This window comes from Sminthopsis crassicaudata, chromosome 3 (genome assembly GCF_048593235.1).
Source record: "Sminthopsis crassicaudata isolate SCR6 chromosome 3, ASM4859323v1, whole genome shotgun sequence".
Taxonomy (NCBI): domain Eukaryota; kingdom Metazoa; phylum Chordata; class Mammalia; order Dasyuromorphia; family Dasyuridae; genus Sminthopsis; species Sminthopsis crassicaudata.
Window position 1 is genome coordinate 331,102,884 of NC_133619.1, and position 23,688 is coordinate 331,126,571.

The window sequence follows — 23,688 nt, forward strand, 5'->3', positions numbered from 1 at the left end:
GTCAGGGAAGGCACTTACCGACATTGAAATATATCAGTCTGTCACACTTGACAAGAATCATACCTAATTTTTCTAATTACAACTTCTATCCAGTTCCATTCAGTCGTCATTGATTCAGCCATACAGAGATAAGTACTGAATAGGCCAAAGAAAGAGCAATCATCCATCAAAAGTGACATATAATAAATATGTCCTGTTCCATTTTCCCCCATAGCTGCTTAGTTTTAACTATGTGTTACTAGAAAAGGAGGGACAAATTTGGAAGCAGCGATTAGGCTTTTTTAATTATCTCAAAAGAGAGGTTATGAATGTGGGAAAGTATTGTGACCTTCTGCAGTCTGGCTTCAATGTTACATCAATTACAGAGATATTAGCATCCGTTGGACTTGACATTTGCCACATTAAAGCCATGCTCTGTATTTACCATGGTCCTTTGAGTCTATACTCTGGGACCTCTTTTTAGAAGAGACCATTTAGCTGTAATTGTAATTGTGGTAATATTGATAGGTCAACAAGCTGTTTGCTTTGAGTCTGATTGTTACTTTAATTGAATAGGATCTTCTTGGATTCTGATATAGGATTCTTTTGATAAGTCAGAGGCCTTTATGGTCAGCTTATTTTCATAGGTAACCAGGTCCTGAAAAATTTGACTCATTCATGTTCATTTGAGGCTAATTTGTCCTAGGAAGTTTATTTGCCATAGAGAATATACTTGGTCCAAGAAGATTCTGGATTAGCTGTATAAGATATTAACTCACTGGAGAGTAGGTCCCTCCAGTAGACCTAGTTATAGAGCCAGAGTTTGATTAATGAATAAAAAATTAGAATTGAGGAGTTGTATGTTCTTAAGAGATGTTTCTGTCAAAAGTCTATGTGAATAACAGACCATTTGTCTAAAAACCGGAGCACCTCACCTCTAGGCTCATTGTAATACTTAGAGTGTGGTGATTTCATCAATGTGATTTGACTTCCCCATTTAATACTTGAAATGCTTTCATACCTCAGCAGATAATTTTATGTGTTTCCCTGGCCAAAAAGACTCCTCACCTAAAGTTGAGACTCCATGAACAATCCATAGCCAGGCACATACTTGGGAGCTTTTCTAGCTCAATACAATCTATCAAAGTATTTATTACCTTGGCCTGGCTTTTAAAAACCTACCATTATCTTTTGGGATGAGTCATTATAACAGCCCTGTGATTGAGGCTGATCTGAGTAGTCATGAGAAAACTGACTTTCAAAAATTCTGTTTTTTCATATTCCAGGAGTGCCATTTATTTTCCATTTTGTATTTGTATCCCCATTATCAAGTATAGTACCTTGCATATAGGGTTACTTAATAAATTCTCACTGAATGAATCCGTGATATTATTAGCCCCAAAACAAAACACCTAAAAAATCACATTAAGATAAAACAAAACAAAACAAAAAATTATTCCTTATTGTTCTTCTCAAGAGGCCTCAGAAAAACTAAAAAGCTCCTCAAAAATGGGCCAGTGACATATAAAGATAACATATGTATATGATGGCATTGATTAAGGATGTGGCTATAGTTTGGGAAAAGTAACATCATTTACCAAGTCCCTTAGAGGCAAATCCCTAATTTAAAATATCCTTCTCTTTATGAAAAACAGGTAAACTTTGCCATGTTTTGTTATTAAAAATATTTTTATTTAGATTTGAGAGCTTGGATCTACTTGCAACTCTTTTTCTCTTCTGCTTTCAGTGAGGCTGGGGAAGAAGATTGTTGTTCAATCATTTTTCAGTTATGTCTCTTTGGGACCCCATTTGGTGTTTTCTTGGCAAAGATGCTAGAATGATTTATCATATCCTTTTCCAGCTCATTTTCCACATGGGAAAACTGAGACAAACAGGGTTAAGTGACTTGCCTAGAGTAATACAGCTAGTCTGAGGCCAAATTTGAACTCAGGAAAATGAGTTTTCCTGATTTTAGGTCCTCCACTCAATCCACTGTGCTACCTAACTGCCATGGGGAGGAGGAGGCCTGGAAACTAGGCTTGTCACATTTCACTTATATTATCAAAAGCTCTATTTTGTGAAATTAGCAGAGCTAGTATTTGGAAAAACTCATCAAATAGACCAAGTTTTCTTTGTTCCCTTTTCTTCTTCCTTTCCTTTCCTCTTTCTTTCCCTCCTTTCCCGGGTATCTATTATGTATTTCTTTCTTACAAAGTCTTTTTGCTGTCAGGTCATGTCAAAGCATCTCCAACAAGGTGTAAATTTGTAAATGAGCTGGTGAACTTGTAAATTTATTGGTTTTGCAGGATTCAGAGCAAGAACAGAAGTAGACAAGGTAAAAAATAATCAAAATTCAAGAGAATTGGGATAGATACATCAGCAAACAAAGCCAAGAAATGAGAGGTCAGTGAGGACTCAGCTAAAAAGCCTAGGTACTAGACTTCACCATAAGAGTACTATAATTGTCCTGTTATTTCTGTAGTTCTGGTGGCTTTTATCCAGAGAAGTGAAAAGGCTCCCAAAGCCCTTGGTAAGAGTACTTTGGAGGGCCCTTATATGAGTACTGTTTGTACCTCCTCGTCCTAAGACTCACCCTCTACAGAATCCATTGTCATGCATTATCCATGAGACCATGAGCTCCTTGAGAACAGGGACAAACTGACTCTTGATTTTCCTTGTATCTAGAGTGCTTAGTTCAATGCCTGGTATATAAAGGCCACTTAATAAATATATTTCTTCAGTAGCCATATAGAACCATGTGGTCTGGACTGACTTAGTGGTTCATTTGGTAAAGATATGTGTCTGCTTGCACTTCTGTAGAAAGGGGCTGGCTGGAAATGGTATCACTTACTTACTCTTCCTCCAGTAAGGTTTCTTAGATATCCTGTGATAGAGAACCAGGCCTGACAAGGATCTAGAGCACTGAAAGAGGAGGATTAATGTATTACCTATGCTAAAGATACTTGCATTTTGACAAAGAAATATGCCCCTGGTTCACTTGAGCCACAGAGACTATTCCTAGCTTTCTCATCTTAGGCAAATTACTTAACTTGCTGGTCTCAACTTCCTTATGTATAAAATGAAATGGCTGAACTAGATACTAGCCTTTGAGGGGCCTTTTTGCTATGACCTTTAATCTAAGATCTGTGATCTTATGTTGTTAGAATGGAATTCTTTAAGGTGCAGTTTATAAGTGAATCAAATGGAAAAGGGACTTTTCCCAATCCTTTTGAAATCATACTATGAATGTTGTCAGCTTAGTAAATCCAATGCCAGTCATCAACAATTGCCTTAGATGCAAGTTTGTTTCTCCCTGTTTTAAGTCAACTTTTATAAGTAATTGTTTAGCCCCTTGTGCTACAATATATTTCAGTTTCTCACTTCTTCCTGAAGACCCAAATTTTTAACTTCTCGGCTCATGGAATTTATAAATCTCAAAGATGTAGAATAACCTAAAAACTCCCCAATTTAGGTACACTGTATTAAATTTTAACAAAATTTTATTCCAAATATCACTATCTCCCACCTTCACAATAAGTGCTAGAGGCTGAGTAGGAGGTTGCCTTTTCTTCTCTGCAGGGAATTCTGACCAAAAAGCATTTTTGCTTAAGAAGTGTGAAATGACATTTTAGTTTTCACCTACTTTTTCAGGCCAACGGAGATAATTTACTAGGCATCAGCATTTTCATGGGAAGAAGGATATATGAATTTACCTGACTCTTGTCTTGTGAAATATTCGATTCCTTTTCATGTAAGAATTGTTCCTGCTTTCCTGCCATATACCCTATTTCTTAGCTTTATAACTACCTTTCTTTAGAACTTTTCATTCTTGTTCTGATTCAATCATTGTGTATATTTCCTTTTTTATTAAGTCTTCCTTATAATTCAGTTTAAATGTGTTTTTTTTAATTGATGTTCTGGTACAAATGATATTTTTTTTAACTTCAGACTTTATCAGAAACATTTTTATGTTAAATCCCATGCACCCGATAGTTGCTAAAAGCCAAAAAGAAGGAATGACTAATGTATAAAGGACCCATATTTGAATCCCATTTTTGCCATGCATTGCCTTTGTGATTTTGAACATGTCACTTTTCCTCTCTAGGCCTTAATTTCTTCATCTATAAAATGAAGGAGTTGAATTATATGACCTGAAGGCTCTTAAAACTGTAAATCCATGATCTTACCATTTTAATTAGTGCAGATTTTGAGTAGTAGTCTCTGGCTTCAAGGGAATAAGAGCTAAAGTTCATAAGGGATATAGCTTCCTTATTTTTTATTGATAAATTTTTGTTTCAGTATCACTCACTTACATACTCAGAATTAAAATGTCTACCCCAAGTAGAAGTCTAAAATATTGTTAAACAAAACAGTGATTGAAAGAAGGAATCCTTCTTACTAGAAAAAAAATAGTCTTACAGTTTATGGAGGTTCTATATGATTGTTTTTCTTTTTTTACTTCTATTCATGAGTAGAAAAGCAAGAAAACTAGTAGCATTCAGGAAACAGTAGGGTACTCAAAGTCACTAAAAGCAGGAACTTAGAATATGTAGTAGTAGTTACCAGAGAGATGAACCAAAAAAAAAAAAAAAAAAAATGGATTTTGACACTTATTTCCTGTGAGGGAAATGACTATATATATTCAGTAAAGGTTTTTGACTTAAAATATAGAAATTCAGGATGAACTGAAAAGTATTCTCTTCAAGTCTTGGCAGAAAACCAGGATTGGAATAAATGGTGATTGGCAATAAATATTAGTGGAAAAATACCACTTTTGTTTATGTTTTTCATTGTATTTCTTATTCTAATGGTAAATCATCATGGTAATTATATGCTTATGTCTGATGATAGAGTTACAGCTTTTTAAAGATATAATTTAATAGAAAAACATTGTCAATATTACCTTTCCTGTAGGAAGCCTATCTAGGTACTATCATTTATGAAATAGTGTTATGACCTAATTAACAAAATATATTGGTTGGTCTGTTAAAATAGTAAACAACCAAAATAGTATGGCCACACAAGGAATCAAAACAGTGGGGGTGGGGTGGGGGGGTGAGGGGGTAGGGATTCCCAAATACACGATCTAATATCAAGCAAAAATGAAAATAAGAGGAGAAAGTGAGGGTGTGAAAAATTTCTGGTCCTCTTTATTGTGCAAGGAAGACCAATACAAGACAAATACAAGTTGGATTAAACTCACAACAAAAAGCTTGTTTATCATTAATATGATGACTACAAAATGGTTATGTCAAGGAAAGTGATTGAAATATTAGCTTTCTTCAGACTTAGGAAATGAGAGATATGGATAACATGTATAAATACTGCTCAAATATTTCTTAGTGGTGTAAGAATTATTATCAAAGCACTTTATTACCTTCCTTTGTGATGTGAATACCTGATCCTAGCTTTCTTAACATAAAGGATCATACATTTATTACCAAAAGAATCAGTAAGCCTTCCAAATATAGACCAGTTATGTGTTTTATAAGAAGCATTCAACTTACAGCTTGTATTGCTGAAAAAATTTATAAACACTTAGAAGAAAACATATTAGCTAAAGATCAGAATAAGTGTACTAGGAGATCCCAGGGGAGTAAGAACAATTCATTATCAATTCAGTGATTATTGAACAAACTAAAATGTCATAATATTTATACCACCTTTATTGATTATCATAAAATCCTTGACTCAGTTCCACACTCATGGCTTAGGTATATGTTGCAAACGAGTAAAATAGTTCCATGCGTAGAATGTTAGATTATCTAATGTTCTCATGGATATTAAGCCTGCTAAGATTCTGCCTAGTCTTAAACCTATTATCACTGTTTAGCAGAACTGAGTATGTTTTTCAAATCAAAGAGGAAACTGGATCAAAACATTGTACTGATCACGCTGTGATTCAACAGGTTAAAATTTTATATGAGTACTTTTAGGACAGATATTTTACAAAATAACAATAAAGTGGTAAATAATATATTGAATTTGTTAGCTGTGGCTAGAAGTGATTTATTCATCGATGAAACCTATAAAAAAAATTTTAAACCAAGAGTGGAATTAAAAGGTAAAATCTATATGGATTCAACCAACAATTTTGCCAATAAAGTAAAATCAAAGAAGTGAGTGAGTTATATGGATTTTGTTTCTAGAAATGAATTTATGATAATGATAGAAGCAAATTATTTCTATCAAATTACCAGCAAGTTTTTCATTGTATGACCCTGGGCAAGTCACCTTTTATCCTCAGTTTTCTTATCTATATAATATAAACACTTATCTAGTAGGATTATGACAACCAAATGAGAATATATATATGCAAAGTACTTTGTTTACAAAACAATACTAGGTATTGTTTTTGTTCTAGTTTTTTAGTTACATCTCTGATTGATCTACTTTTTCTCTCTTTTGTTGTTGAATATCTTTAGAATTATAAACTTTCTCCTAAGGACTGCTTTTACTGTATGTTCTCTTGTCATTTGATTTGATAACATTTCCTTTTGCTTCTTTGATCTATATATTCGTTTTTATGATACCTTTTAATTTTCAAAATATATGCAAAGATAGTTTTCAACATTCACCCTTGCAAAACCCTGTGTCCAAGTTTTTCTCACTCCCTTCCCCTAGATATCAAACAATCCAATATATGTTCTGGGCAGAGTCTTATGGGACATCTATGTTAGTATGTGTTACCTGCATGAAGATCCTTCAGAGTAGGAGAAGAACCAGGAGGGATCGTATCACAAAAACCTAGATAGGAGAATATCCAGGAGAAGAGGGTAATTGATGGTGTCAAAGACTCCAGCAAGGTCAAGAAAAATGAGGATTGATAAAATAAAATAATGTTTGAAAATTAAAAGATTTTTGATTTCTTTGGAGAAAGTGATTTCACTTGGATGTTGAAGTGGGAAGTCAAGCTATGGAAAACTAAAAGAAGGGGGCAAAGCCAAGATGGCAGAGAAGGCACACTTGACTTTCTAAGCTCCTCTCATACCCTCATTACCAATTTTTAAAAGAACCTCAAAAATAGCGCTTGACTGGTAAAATTCATGAAGATTGGAAGTACAACAACTTACCAGCTGAAGATAATCTGGAAGATTGCCAAAAAAGGTTTGTCCTGAGCTGCAGGAATAGACCAGTGCAGGTAGGGATAGAACCAAAGGGCGGCCTCTCTGTCATAGGCTAACTGCTTTGCTTTGGTTGCAGAAGTAATAGACCAGTAGAGAAATTAGAGCCTAGGGTAGAGGGTATTCTGAAGGACTCCAGAGCCTGACAGGATCTGGCTATGCCCACCCAAAACCGGAAGTAACACAGCTCTGCAGTGGCATTCTGCAGCAGGGGCTTTCAAATCCGAAGGGCAGGGGGCACAACCTGGGGCAGCCTCAAATCTTCACAGTGGAGGGCTCAGCCTGAGGCAGTGAATTTCCCTAGCTTAACTACCTCCTCAGGCATTTCTGGTGCCCTGAGGGATAGGGCAACTGCTAATACTCAAAGCATTTTGTTGCTTAGCCTCTAGCCCCAAGGCAGTTGCTAATCCTCACAGCAGGGCTCCTTGGCAGGGCACTTCCATAGCTCAGCCATGATGCCCAGGCCTGGTCACTTCCAGTGTGGAGCTTTTCCCAGAGGACCCCCATAGCTCTGCAGCTCTCTGAAGCTCGTTGATAGGATAGCTACTGTCCATATATACCTATCTCTGCTCTGCAGAAAAAGCTGGTAACTTCCTTGCCCTGAAGCAGACCCTAAAGGCTTTAAAAAAAAAAAAAAAAAAGTAAAAAAAATCAAAAGGACGCTCAATAGCTTCTATACAGAAAGAGCAGGTTTTCAACTCCCAGGAGACTAATAGCAGATAGTTTCCAGATAATACCCCAAAGGGGGATGTAACCTGATCCCCAACACAAAAGGCTCTCCTAGAAGAAACTATAAAAAAAATCTTAAATGTGAACTGGAAGAAAAATGGGGAAAGGAAAGAGAAGCTATGCAAGAGAGCAACAACTTCCTAAAAATGTGAATTAGAAAATGTAAAGAACTCCCAGGAAGTGCAGGGAAACAGAATTTGCGAATTGGAAAAGGTAAAGAACTCCCACAAAAGTAGGATTTGTGAATTGGAAAAGATAACGAACTTCCAAGAAAGTAGGATGTGTGAATTGGAAAAAGAAAATAACTCAGTTTAAAAAAAAAAAAAAAAATTAGTGAAATGGAAAAAATTTCCATAGAGCAAAACAACTCATTATTTAAAAACTCAATTGGACATATACAAAAAGAAGTTAAAAAAAAAAAAAAAGCTAGTGAAAATAACTCATTAAAAATCAGAACTGAACAAATAGAAATGAATGATTCATTGAGACATCAAGAATCAGTCAAGCAAAACCAAAAAAATGAAAAACTAGGAAAAAATGTTAAATACCTATTTGGAAAAATAACAGACCTGGAAAATAGATCTAGGAGAGAGAATCTGAGGATCATTGAAAATTTATGATTAAAAAAAAAGAGCCTAGATGCTATTTTACAGGAAATCATCAAAGAGAACTGCCGAGATGCAGTAGAATCAAAAGGTAAAATAGGCATTGAAAGAATTCATTGAACACCTTCTGAAAAAGACCCTAAAATAAAAATTCCAAGGAATATTGTGGCTAAATTTCAGAACTATCAAACTAAGGAAAAAATATTACAAGCAGCCAGAAAAAAACAATTCATCTACCTAGGTGCCACAATAAGGATCACTCAGGATCTTACTGCTTCCTCATTAAAGGAATGAAGAGCCTGGAATTTGATATTCCGAAATGCAAAAGAACTTGGAATGCAGCCAAGAATAAACTACCCAGCTAAGCTGAGCATTTTCTTCCATGGAAGAAGATGGACATTTAATGAAACAAATAAATTCCATTTGTTTCTAAGGAAAAATCCAGATCTAAACAAAAAATTTGATCTCCAACCATAGGACTCAAGAGAAGCAGAAAAAGGTAAAAAGAACTCTTGAGAACTGTATTTCTGTTGTGGATATGCATAAAAAGTACATGTATAATTTGATTTTACTGACATAACTAAAAAAGGGAAGTAGAAATGGAAAGGGGATGTTAGAAAAAGGGAAAAGGGGAGATAAAAAGAAGGAAACTACATCCCACGAAGAGGCAAAGGAAACCTATCATATCTGAGGGAATTTAGAGAAGGGAAGGAACATTGTGTGAATCTTACTCTCATCAGGGTGGGCTCAAAGAGAGAATAATTGACAAATTTGTTTTACAGAGAAAATTCTCTTACCCCATTAAAAAGTAGGAGAGGAAAAGGGAAAAGGAGAAAACAGTAATAAGGGAAGGGTACAAGAAAGGGGAAGGGATTCAAAGAGGGGAGGGAGGGATTCTAAAGAGGGAGAGCTGCATGAGGCAAGTGGGGCCCATAAGTTTAATACTGGGAAGGGGGATAAGAAAGAGAAAAGCATAATCTGGGGATAATAAGATGGCAGGAAATACAGAATTAGTCATTTTAACAGTAAATGTGAATAGATGAACTCTCCCATAAAGCGAAGGCAGATAGCAGACTGGATCAAAAGTCAAAACCCTACAATATGTTGTTTACAGGAAACACATTTAAAGCAGTGAGATACATAAAGAGTAAAGGTAAAAGGCTAGAGCAGAATCTATTATGCTTCAGGTGAAATCAAAAAAGCAGGAGTAGCCATCCTTATCTCAGATCAAGCAAAAGCAAAAATTGATCTAATTAAAAGAGATAAGGGAGGAAACTATCATGCTAAAGGGTAGCATAGATAATGAAGCAATATCAATACTAAACATTTATGTACCAAGTGGTATAGCATCTAACTTCCTAAAGGAGAAGTTAAGAGAGTTTCAAAAAGAAATAAACAGCAAAACTATAATAGTGGGAGATCTCAACCTTGCACTCTCAGAATTAGATAAATCAAACCACAAAAGAAATTAAAGAGGTAAATAGAATATTAGAAAAATTAGGTATAATAATGGTGATAGAAAGGAGTATACTTTCTTCTCAGCAGTTCATGGAACCTATACAAAAATTGACCATGTATTAGGACTTAAAGACCTCAAAATTAAATGCAAGAAGGCAGAAATATAAATGCTTTCTTTTCAGATCACAAAACAATAAAAACTACATTCAACAAAAAGTTAGGGGTAAATAGACAAAAAAGTAATTGGAAACTTAAATAACCTCATCTTAAAGAATGATTGGGTGAAACAGCAAATTATAGACACAATAATTTCACGCATGATAATGACAATGATGAGACATCATACCAAAATTTGTGGGATGCAGCCAAAGCAGTAATAAGGGGAAATTTTATATTCTTTAGAGGCTTACTTGAATAAAATAGAGAAAGAAAAGATCAATGAATTGATCTTGGAACTTAAAGCTAGAAAAAGACCAAATTTAAAAACCCCAATCAAATACTAAACTTTAAATTCTAAAATTAAAAGGAGAAATTAATAATATCGAAAGTAAAAAAAAAACCAAAAACTATTGAATTAATAAATAAAACTTTGGGTTGGTTTTCTGAAAAAAGCCAATAAATAGATAAACCTTTGCTAAAACTGATTAGAAAAAGGAAAGAGGAAAATCAAATTGTTAGTCTCAAAAATGAAAAGGGAGAACTTTCCACCAATGAAGAGGAAGTTAGAGCAATAATGAGTTACTTTGCCCAACTTTATGCCAATAAATGTGACAACCTAAGTTAAATGGATGACTACCTCCAAAAATATAAGCTTCCCAGATTAATAGAGGAGGAAGTAAATTTCTTAAATAGTCCCATTTCAGAAAAAGAAATAAAACAAGCTATTAATCAACTCCTTAAGAAAAAATCTCCAGGACCAAATGGATTTACATGTGAATTCTACCAAACTTTTAAAGAACAATTAGACCCAATGCTATATAAACTATTTGAAAAAATAGGGAATGAAGGAGTCTTACCAAATTCCTTTTATGACACAGACATTGTACTGATGCCTAAACCAGGTAGGTTGAAAACAGAGAGATAAAATTATAGCCCAATCTCCCTAAGGAATATTGATGTTAAAATCTTAAATAAGATACTAGCAAAAAGACTACAGAAAATCATCCTCAGTATAATACACCATGACCAAGTAGGGTTTATATCAGGAATGCAGGACTGGTTCAATATTAGGAAAACTATTAGCATAATTGACCATATTAATAACTAAATTAACAAAAAACCATATGATCATCTCAATAGATGCAGAAAAAGCATTTGATAAAATTCAACGTCCATTCCTATTAAAAACACTTGAGAGTATAGGAATAAATGGACTTTTCCTTAAAATAATCAGTCACATCTATTTAAAACAATCAGTAAGCATTGTATGTAATGCGGATAAACTGGAACCATTCCCAGTAAGGTCAGGAGTGAAACAAGGTTGCCCACTATCACCATTACTATTCAATATTGTATTAGAAATGCTAGCTTTATCAATAAGAGTTGAGAAACAGGTTAAAGGAATTAGAGTAGGTAATGAGGAAACCAAATTATTATTCTTTGCTGATGGTATGATGGTATAGTTAGAGAACCCCAGAGATTCTACTAAAAAGCTATAAAAAATAATCCACACCTTTAGCAAAGTTGCAGGATACAAAATAAAACCACCTAAGTCATCAGCATTCTTATAAATCACTAACAAAATCCAACAGTTATAGTTACAAAGAGAAATTCCATTTAAAGTAACTACCAATAGTATAAAATATTTAGGAATCTGTCTGCCAAGGGAAAATTAGGAACTATATGAACAAAACTACAAACCACTTTCCACACAAATAAAGTCAGATCTAAGCAATTGGAAAAATATTAAATGCTCTTAGATAGGGCAAGCAAATATAATAAAGATGACAATACTACCTAAAAAATCTATTTATTTAGTACTATAGCAATCAGACTCCCAAAAAAACTATTTTGATGACATAGGGAAAAAAAAACACAAAAAACAAAGTTCATATGGAAAAACAAAAGGTCAAGAATTTCAAGGGAATTAATGAAAAAAAAAATCAAATGAAAGTGGCCTAGCTGTACCAGATCTAAAATTATATTATAAAGCAGTGGTTCCCAAAAGCATTTGGTATTGGCTAAAAAATAGACTAGTTGATCAGTGGATTAGGTTAGGTTCAAAGGACCAAAGAGTTAATAACTTTAATAATTTGGGTTGACAAACCCAAAGACCTCAGCTTTTGGGATAAGAACTTACTGTTCGACAAAAATTGCTGGGGAAATTGGAAATTAGTATGGCATAAACTAGGCATTGACCCACACTTAACACAGTACACTAAAATAAGGTCAAAATAGGTTCATGACCTAGGCATAAAGAATGAGATTATAAATAAATTAGAAGAACATAGGATAGTTGACCTGTCAGGCCTGTGGAAGAGGAAGGAATTTATGACCAAAGAAGAACTAGAGATCATTATTGATCACGAAATAGAAAATTTGAAAATTGAAAAGTTTTTGTACAAACAAAACTAATGCAGACAAGATTAGAAGGGAAGCAATAAATTGGGAAAACATTTTTTATAGTCAAAAGTTCTGATAAAGGCCTCATTTCCAAAATCTGTAGAGAATTGATTCTAATTTATAAGAAATCAAGCCATTCTCCAATTGATAAATGGTCAAAGGATATGAACAGACACTTCTCAGATGAAGAAATTGAAGCTATTTTTAGCCATATGAAAAGATGCTCCAAGTCATTATTAATCAGAGAAATGCAAATTAAGACAACTCTGAGATACCACTACACACCTGTCAGATTGGTTAAAATGACAGGGAAAGGTAATGTGGAATGTTGGAGGGGATGTGGGAAAACAGGGACACTGATATATTTTTGGTGGAATTGTAAATACATCCAACCATTCTGGAGAATGATTTGCAAATATGCTCAAAAGGTTATCAAACTAGCAGTGTTTCTATTGGGCTTATATCCCAAAGAGATTTCAAAGAAGGGAAAGGGGCCTGTATGTGCAAGAATGTTTGTGACAGTCTTCTTTGTAGTGGCCAGAAACTGGAATGAGTGGATGCCAATCAATTGGAGAATGGCTGACAAAATTGTGATATATGAATATTATGGAATATTATTGTTCTGTAAGAAATGGCCAGCAGAATGATTTCAGAAAGGCCTGGAGAGACTTACATGAACTGATGCTGAGTGAAATGAGCAGGACCAGGAGATTATTATATACTTCAACAACAATACTATACAATGATCAGTTCTGATGTATGTGGCCATTTTCAACAATGAGATGAACCAAATCACTTCCAATAGAGCAGTAATGAACTGAACCAGCTACACCCAGGGAATGAACTCTGGGAGATGACTGAACCTCTACATAGAATTTCCAATCCCTCTATTTTTGTCCGCCTGCATTTTTTATTTCCTTCAGAGGCTAATTGTACATTATTTCAAAGTCCGGTTCTTTTTGTACAGCAAAATAACTGTATGGACATGTATACATATATTGTATTTAACTTATACTTTAACATATTTAACATGTATTGGTCAACCTGCCATGTGGGGGGAAGGAGGGGAAAAGTTGAAACAAAAGGTTTTGCAATTGTCAATTCTGAAAAATTACCCATGCATATATCTTGCAAATAAAAAGCTGAAATAAATAAATGAAAATTAAGAGGAGAATGAGAGGAAAAGACATGACAGTACATAAAGTAGGCAACTTTGTAAAGAAGTTTAGCCCCAAAATGGAGGAAAGATATGGGATGATGATAACTAGTAGGAATAGATGGATTAAGTGATGGGTTTTTGAGGACAGGAAAGCCATGGGCACCTACATTGTTTGGAAAGCTTCTATTAAACAGGGAGAATCTGAAGGTAAATGGAAGAGTAGGGACTTCTTTATGTGAATGAAGTAGCTAAAGGAGGAGACAAGTAGCAGAAAGCATCAAGGTAATTTGATGAGAAGAAGGGAAAAGGTGAAGTTTTTGACAGAAGGTCTTTAATTATGACAGTGAGGAAACAAGGAAATATGACAGGTTTGAGGAGGCTAGAAATGGTTTAGTAATGATGAATGGAACAGTAACTTAATTAGGGAGAAAAATGCACTTTATTGATTATAATTTTATTGTGTTATGGCCAGTAAAGTATGTTTACTTTTCTTTTTTTCTGAATTTGTTAAGAGATATTTGATATCCTGACTCAAGGTCAGTTTTTGTAAATATGAAGCATATAATTAAGAAATATGAATATTCCTTTCTATTTCCATTAGTATTTGCCAAAGATATTTTATATCTGATTTTTGAAAAATTCTATTCAAAGTCTTTAATTTTTTTTGTTTATCTTGTTGTTAGACATGTATAGGGTATAAAAGAGATTCATTGCTGCCCCTGTGATTATACTTTTACTTTCTATTTTTCCTATAATTCAGTTAACTTTTCTTTTAAGGATTTGGATTCTGCATCTTTTGATACATACATGTATGTAGCGAGCTGTCGTCTCCAGAAGCTGCTGGATCGCTCTCTGGGAAGAGATCTGCTGTGTCTACTCAAATCTTTCAGACAGATTCTTCTTCCTGTAGTGAACCGTTGTCTCCAGGCAGTTGCTGTTAACTCTTGTCCTTAGAAGTGACTTCCCTTCCTGCAGAGAGCCCCGTCAAGCCTGATGCAATGCAGAGTCTTTTTATTGAATCTCCTCCAGCTCTTATCCTTCTCCATGTAGACTCACTTTCTAGGCCCACTGTTGCTTTTTATCCTCCCAGAGAATGGGCATGGGATAATGCAAGGGCTTCTGGGAAGAACCACTTCAGCCAATGGGCTTGCTCCTTCTATCAAGTCAACCTGAGTTCTCACCTTGTAATTGTCCAACCTGAATTCTCACCTTGTCACTATCCAGACAACCTCAGTTCTCACTTAGTAATCCTAACATCTCCCCCTTTCTTTTGATTTAGAACATAGGACAGTCATGACCTTGAAACATAAATCCATCAATATGGGAAGTATTACAGATAATTACATAAATTACATAAGCACATAGTAACATAGTAATGTAACACATGCTAGAAGTATATAACATAATCATAATCAAATAATCATAAATTGAAAATTTATAAATGTCCATAAGTCCATTGTCCATTAGTCTCATCTTGTGTGAGGAAGTCCAATGATTCCTGCTGGTTTTTAAAGTTCTTTAACAGTCTTCTTATTATCCATGCTCTTTCAGTGTCAGATGTTTCTTAGATCTTCTCCTTTATTTTGAGGTCTTTCTCTTTTTCTGTCTCTCTCTGATGGACAAGGCGAATATGACTCGTTGGCACCCATCTGATTCCTCCTTCATCTGTTTTCTTCTGTCTGTTAAAATACTAGCAAACCCTCTCTCCCAGGCAGTTAACCTATCTAATTTTCTTCTATTTACCACTTTCTAAATCTCTTCTCATCATCTGGCAATTACATTGAAATTGTTCGCACTGGATACAGCCCTGTTGGTTTAAAAGGCCTGTATTCTCCCCAAGTGTAATCCATTTTTGCAATCTGATTGCCTTTTGGCTCACTTATCAGGTAATCCCTTTCTGCCATGTGATTGCTTTTCTGCTGGTTGATTAAATCAGAGTCCTGGCCTTCTAAAGGTTCTTTGGATGTAACATCAGCTGCCATCATGCCCCAAGTCTTTTTTGCCTGGGGCCCTGGACCTGGGCCCCTCATCCCATTTCCCTGAATTATTCTACACTCTGATGCCCAATGGAGTCCTCTGTTGCATTTTGGACATGGGGTTTTAGGTCTTCTTTCACCCTGTCTTCTCACTGTATCTCCATACCTACACTGAGCTCTTAGATGTCCAATTTTTCCACATTGAAAACATCTCCGAGTTTCTCTAGAAGTCCCTTGCCAGGAGGAACCCTGTCTTTCCATGTTCATCATTGTCCGGGTGTAAAAAGCATTTGTTCCCACTGTAGCACAGCGTCTTATGATCTCCTCTAAAGGAGCATCTTTGTCTAATCCCCATATAATTCTTTTGCAAATCTCATTGGCATTTTCCTTAGCCAGATGTCTGGTCATTATTTCTGTAGCTGCATTTTCTCCAATAGTTCTTTTGACAGCAGTTTGCAAACGTCCCACAAAATCTGCAAAAGGTTCATTAGGACCTTGCTGTATTTTAGTGAAAGCCTCTCCACGATCTTTCTGTCCAGGAAGGACACCCCAAGCTTTTATTGCAGCCTTAGCAATTTGTTCATATATTGTCATGGTATAATTAATCTGTTCCGAATTCTCTCCATACTGACCTTCACCAGCTAAGTGCTCAAAAGTGAATTGTGTGTTAACTCCTATTTCCAAATTGCATCTGACTTGAATTTTACATAATTCATGAAATTCCGCAAGCCATAATAAATTTTCTCCAGGTTCCAGACATGTCCTTGCTATGGATTTCCAATCATTCGGGGTTAGGACTTCATAAGACAAACCATCTAGTAACATTTTGACATAAGCTGATGTAGCCCCATAAAGGGTACAACCTTTTTTCAAATCCTTAATTTTATTCAAATCTAAAGGTGCATATCTTCTCCTTTTATGACCTACAGAGTCAATCTCTTCAATCACAGGATATGCATGTATAAAATCACTTATATCCTGTCCTTCTCTCTTAGCTTTAACCAATGCTTTTTCTAATCTTGTCATAGGCTTAGGCTGCTTCACAGGCAATTCTGTTTGTGTTTCTGCCTCTTCCTCTCCTCCTTCTTGCTCCACCCATGAAGGGTTAATTGAGGGAGGAGATGGGAGGTGCTCCTGTTGCTGTTGCTCAGAATTGTACTTAACTTCATTGTTATCTGATTCATCCTTTTCACCTAGTTTAGTTGACACTTCCCCATTTTGCTCCTTCATCTCTTCCTTTAGAATAACATTGTTTAAAGCCAATTGGATTACATTGTATATATGAATTGTATCTTTGGAAATTGAGTTTGGCCTGGAATTGTAGTGTTCACCTAATTGCTTTCCTACTAATTCCCATTCATCTGGATCCAATTCTTCTTCCAGAGAAAAAGAAGGACATATAACCTTCACAGTTCTTAAAAGTTCAGTAATCTCCTCTAAAATTATAATCAAGCCTTGGCTTTTCATAACCTTGATGATGCTCTCTAAACATTTTCCTTGAACAGAAGGTGTTTGCCCCATTTCACTATAAGAGATTCCTGGTTTAGCCCTTAACAAGTTAAGTTCCTTATTTATCTATTAGCACGCTCACTTAATCTTTAACAAAGTTTCCTCGTTACTCACGGTTCTGGGTTAGAGAGACTGAGATCTGGATGGGAGGCTTTTCCACTGGAATCAGGACCGTGTCTGTCCCTGTTCGGGCACCAAATTGCGAAGGTCTGGTCTAGCTCCTCTTGTCAGGATAAGCAAAAGTCCTTGCCCCACGTTGGGCGCCAAATGCAGCGAGCTGTCGTCTCCAGAAGCTGCCGGATCGCTCTCTGGGAAGAGATCTGCTGTGTCTACTCAAATCTTTCAGACAGATTCTTCTTCCTGTAGTGAACCGTTGTCTCCAGGCAGTTGCTGTTAACTCTTGTCCTTAGAAGTGACTTCCCTTCCTGCAGAGAGCCCCGTCAAGCCTGATGCAATGCAGAGTCTTTTTATTGAATCTCCTCCAGCTCTTATCCTTCTCCATGTAGACTCACTTTCCAGGCCCACTGTTGCTTTTTATCCTCCCAGAGAATGGGCGTGGGATAATGCAAGGGCTTCTGGGAAGAACCACTTCAGCCAATGGGCTTGCTCCTTCTATCAAGTCAACCTGAGTTCTCACCTTGTAATTGTCCAACCTGAATTCTCACCTTGTCACTATCCAGACAACCTCAGTTCTCACTTAGTAATCCTAACACATGTATATGCGTATATTTGTGTACATATACATATATCTATGAAATAATGATAACATTTCCTTATTTTAGTACCCTTAGGTATATTTTCCTTGCTTATCTCTTTTAACCATCACCATTTTTACTATTATCTTTTCTGCAATTGCTTTTTTTAATTCAACTGAAGCAAAATAGATTCTGCTAGACCATTCAACTTTACCTCTCTGTGATTTTTTTTCTGTTTAAGATTTTTTAATAGCATATTATATTATGCTTTCTAATCTGTTCTGCTACTGTCCCATATATTAAAGTATGACATCTGGTGGAAGAAATAAAAATTATGTTGGAACAGGATATGGTACATGTCATTCTTGTCTTATTTATTACTGAATTTGTCCCAACAATGATTTCTAAAGATCCAAAGAAGATGATACTGCATTCCAATATTTTCATTCAGTTTTAAAAGCAGCCATTTTATATATATATGCATTAAACATAAATATAATTAAAGGTCAATATTATCTCTAATGGCCATGAGACTATTTCTATCTGAATTCCATTCAGCATAATAAATGAGAATGAAACAATACCTCACCCTCCTAAAGTTTTCACTACGTTTTCATCACAGTAATCCTGTGAGGTCTAAGTATTTAGTACTGTTATTCCTATTTTGGATATGAGGAAACTTGAGTTAAGTGGCCTTCTTAGAGCAGTTGAAAACCAGATCTTCCTTCCAAGTTTAACACTATTTACAATATGTTTGCTTTGGGAAAAAATGAGAGCTATTCATTTGTTTATACCTTTTAAAATCAAGGTTTTTGGAATTTAAAATAGTCTCGCAAAAGGTGATGGCTTTGTTTGGCAAAATCTTGTTTTGACTTCTTAAATATTCTTTTTCCTGATTCTTGGTCTGTTCTTGGTTGACTCATGCTTTTTGAATCTTAGCAAATTGCTTTCAAATTCCTTAGGCCTAAAAATGACAAGTGTGTTCCTTGGCTCCAAGAAGATTTTTTTTTTTTAATTTAAATGAATTGTGTCTATAAAATATCAGCTTCTTGAATGAAGATTCCCTTAAGGTTTGAAGGTATTTTGCTTTAGTCAAAAGGAAGAACAATGGCACTACACTTAATACTACCTGAGAACCAAAATGAAATGCTATATTGAGCTTTTGGGAGCTGTAAAGAAATAAGATTTGAAAGTTCATTTCTAATAGCATTTCCAAATCCAAAAATCTTTCCATATAGGTTGAAAGTTCTTAATAAAGATATATAATTTCATACTCCTAGTCACAATATTAAAGTTCAAAATAATATATGAGAATTCTTGTTTTAACCTAATTTTAGTTGATTTAATATGATATACTTAAATAATGAGAAAAATATGGTTTGAGTTAATGAATCGTTGTTTCCTATCAGGTTTGCAGATTTTATCAGAGGCATGTTGAAGCTAATCCTTCTATTGCTGTTTTCTGGAGCGACACTTTCATCTACTTGGTTCACTCTCACCTGTTTGAACAGTGTTACCCACCTGCCTTTAACTACAGGTACACATAGAATCTTTTTGGTCTTTGAACAAGTTTTTCTCACTTCATGTTATATATAATATGGATTCAGTGTCTATGCAATTATTTCTGCTGCATTGTAGATAATTCTTTATCATTTAAAGCCTGAAAAGGAGAGTTATATAATGTCCTTATATAATCATCACATTGTCAACTAATCTAAAAGAGTCCAAAGATCAAGTTTGGTTTTCACCAAATATCTGAATGTGTGTGTGTGTGTGTGTGTGTGTGTGTGTGTGTGTGTGTGTGTGTGTATACACCCCACCCTGGTAAGGATTTTTAATTAGGAAAATGGTAGGTAGACTGACCTTATTATACCAGGAAATGTCCTCTGTGTAGAAATCATAATGTAGGTGAGTAAATAGAGCATTTATTAATAATAATTTGTTATATTAATAATTCCTATTAATATGTTTTATTATAATTATTTGCATTATTAATAAATACTTTAATAATAGCTGTTATTTGTATAGTGCCTTAAAGTTGGAAAAGTATTTTTAAATATTATTTCATTTTATTCTCACAACCTAAAAATAAGTGCTATTGTTATCACCATTTTATAGTTCAGGGAAAGAGTTAAAGCAGTTAAGTAAGTTATTCAGCATCACGTAGCTACTAAATATCTGAGACTGGATTTAAACTTGGGTCTTCCTGAATCCTGGTCCTACATTCTATCTGCCAGGAACAAGGCTAAATTCTACATACAGATGTAGAAAAGCAAGATAATTTCTGACCTCTCGGAGCTTACATCCTAATGAAGGATAGCAATTCATCAAGGGAAGTTAGAAAAAGGGGCAAGAGAGAAAGGAAGCAATGATGTAGATGAGAAGAAATCTGGGTGTGAGTAGGATGAAGCATGACCAGAGTCTTTCCTAAAATGGTGGTCCTGGAGACAACAACAATCTACACTTGAGAATTCATGCTTCACCTTTGTATTATGCCAGCTGCTAAATTTCCTTGGATTTAGAATATGACATACCAAACTACTTGGAGATTTTTTGGGACCAGACATGTGATTTCTTTTATAAACATACTTCAAATGAGCAAGTCCTCTTCAATTTCATTCTTGGAAATTTTCCTCAGGCACTCAGAGATTAAATGATTTTGCCATACAGCTGCTACATAGCTACATAGCCTATATCTGAGAGATAGGACTTGAATTTAGGTCCTCCTGATCGCAAGGTTGACACTGTAGCCACTATACTATTTACTCTTGGTTTCCTTGTACAAGATTGTTTGGTGTAGCTATGTCATAACAAGAAAAAAGAACATACAATAGAAAGTATGCTGAATGTGGAGCATCTGGACCTGAGTGTACACAATCCTGGCTCTGAGTCTTCTTACACTTTATGTAAATTTTGTAGCAACATTTAATCTCTCTGGGCCTCAGTTTTCTCATTTGTAAAACTGAGGAGGTTAAACTAGATAATCTCTACAATATCCTCTAAGTCTGGGTTTATGATAAATGATCCTAAAATTAGAGAGATGGATTTAGTCAGAAAGATGATGAATTTTGTTTCAGATGTGTTAAAATTCAGGAGAATTTGAGGAGATTGTGTGGTGTAATAAGAACACCAATAAGAGAATTCTGGATGTGGAGCAAAAATGGCTAGATTCAAAAAACTGGTTCTGCTATTTACTTCTTGTGTGAGTTCTGAAAGCCCCTGAACTTATCCAGATTTCACTTTTCACATCTTTAGAAATGAGAGGATTGGATAAGATGATCTCTAAGATATTTCCCGGGATTTTATCCATGTTCCTAGAAAATAGCCAGGTAAAGATGTACAGCAACACAGGACTGGAATTCTAGAGAAATTGGTTTAGATTTGAATCACCAGTATAAGAACTATTATACTGGTAGAAATAAGATCAACAAGGGAGAAAATGTAGTGGAGAGAAGCCTCGCAAAAAGCTTTAAAGAAAACCCATAGTTGGAAGTGGGAGGCAAGAATAAATGTTGAATCAGTAAAGACTAATAAAGAAAGGTCACACGTGTAAGAGAGAGAAGCAGAATAGAGCAGTATCACAGTAGTGTCATTTGTAGTCTGGCTTCTGAGCTCAATTTTCAAATAAAACTGCTTTCTAAGTTAATAATGATCTAGTAATTGTCAAATTGGATAGCTTTTTTTGAGCCCTCATCCTTTTCCACCTCTCTGCTGCTTTCCCACTAGCCTTCCTTCCTGTATATTCTCTTTTCCAAGTTTTCATGATCCCTCTTCTCTCTTGGTCTGCCTCTTGTCTGGCTTCTCTTCTCCGTTCTCTTTTTCTGCTTTATCCCTAACATACTCCCCAACTTTGGAAATTTTCCTTGCTTCTAGTCTAGGCCTTCTTCCCCTTTTACACTCTCTTTCTCTTAGTAACTTCTTCAGCTCCCATGAGTTTAATTATGATTCTCTCAATGCAAATGACACACAGGCCTATATGTATATCCATCCCAAGTCCCTCTCCTGATCTTCAGTAATACACCACCAGTTGCCTACTGCGCACTTCAAGAGTATGAGATATCATCAAGACTTCTCAAAAAAAAAAAACAAAAAAAACGAAGAATAAAAAAGAGAGACTGAAAAAAAAAAAAAAAAAAGACTTCTCAAACTCATTATATCTAAACTGAACTAGTCTTTCCCTTGCTACCCTCTTCCTAACTTGGCTATTTCTTTCAAAAGGACCACTATCCTTCCTACATATCCAGATTTGTAATCTTTATGTTATCTTTGGACCCCTCATGTTCTGCACCTTACATAATCACTTGCCAAATCTTGGCATCTTTCTTTTCATATTTCTTGCATCTCATCCCATTCAACAGTTTTAGCCCTATTTCAAACTCTTATTACCTCTCACATAGCTTATTACATCAGTTTCCTAGTTGGTTTTTCTGCTTCGTTTCTCTCCATGCCAGTTAGCCTTCTACATTGCTGTCAAAATGATTTTTCTATTGCTCATGTCCTCAATTAATTCTAGTAACTTCTGTCTCTAGAATACGATATAAACTCTTAACATTTAGCTTTTAAAATTCTTCCCATGACCCAAGGTGATCATTCCAGGCTCACTGTATAATACTCTCCCTCCCCTTTGTGCTGGTTATTCTTCATGTCTGGAAAAATAATTATATAACGATAATACTATATATAATAACATATTAATATACTAATTTATTAATATATAATTAATTAATATATTTTGTTGTTGATATATTATGATAATAATTATATCTATATATAAAATAATTAAATAAATGATGAAAATTACTTAAGTCTCTTGGAAGTTATCTTCCTTCTTCAAGATGCAGCTCAAGTACGACCTTCCACAGGAAGCCTTTACTAAGGCTTTCCCCCCCCAACTACTAAGTTGTCCCATCCAAACTATTTCACTATTTATTTTTATTTCACTGCTTATGTTTATTTCTTTTTTTATATTTATTCTGTACATATTTATACATGTACGTAGTGTCTCTCCTCCATTAAAATCCCCCAGTGACCAATAAGTCTGCCCTTATCAGAGACCTCAGGATGTAATTAAAGCCTATAAAATTTAAAAAGGCATTTTTTAGAAATATAGAGAGGTGGTCTCTTAGCATATGGGGGATAAACCCTCTTCCTTTCTATCCTGTTTTGTTCTATGCATATAAAAATGTATTGCATCTGCATTTTTTTGTTTTTTCTTCTCAGGTTATTTTTACCTTCTTTCTAAATCCAATCTTTCTTGTGCAACAAGTTAACTGTATAAATATGTATACATATATTGTATTTAACATATACTTTGACATATTTAATATATATAGGATTACCTGCCATGGGGGGAGGGTGGAGAGAAGGAGGGGAAAAGTTGAAACAAGTTTTTGCAAGGGTCAATGCTGAAAAATTCCCCATGCATATGTTTTGTATATAAAAAGCTATAATTAAAAAAATGTATAGCATCCTCAATTTGGGATCTCTTGACCGAAGGCAGGGCTATTAGACCTAGCCTTTATTATGAGGTCATATGCCCTTTATAAATTATAACTAATATGGAAATTTGCTTCAATTTACCACTTTGTTAAATTCCAGTTGAGACAAATTCAATGTAAATGCAAAGAAAATGCAAAAGAAAAACTCAAAATGCTTTTGAGTTAACTATCAAAAAGTAGTCACAATAGGGATAGATTTAATTAAATCATTGTTTCAATGATAGTTAAACATGTCCATTAAATCCAATTGAGTCAATATTGTCTTTACATAAAGCTTTCAGAAAGACACTAAGACTGAAGAGTTTCAGAAGTGTAAAAACTAAAACTAAGAATATCTTTGTTACTAAGAACTGGGAGGATCTGAGTTCAGATACTGCCTCAAACACTACTTCAG

At 34.9% G+C, this 23,688-nt stretch overlaps 1 protein-coding gene across 1 annotated transcript in view; it reads left to right on the forward strand.

Moving 5' to 3' along the window:
- Nucleotides 1–23,688, forward strand: part of SLC49A4 (solute carrier family 49 member 4) — a 152,499-nt gene that overhangs the window by 83,943 nt on the left and 44,868 nt on the right. Inside the window, exon 7 of the mRNA XM_074301394.1 lies at nt 19,206–19,333. Coding sequence (XP_074157495.1) covers nt 19,206–19,333 — 128 coding nt within the window. The remainder of the gene's footprint in view (nt 1–19,205; nt 19,334–23,688) is intronic.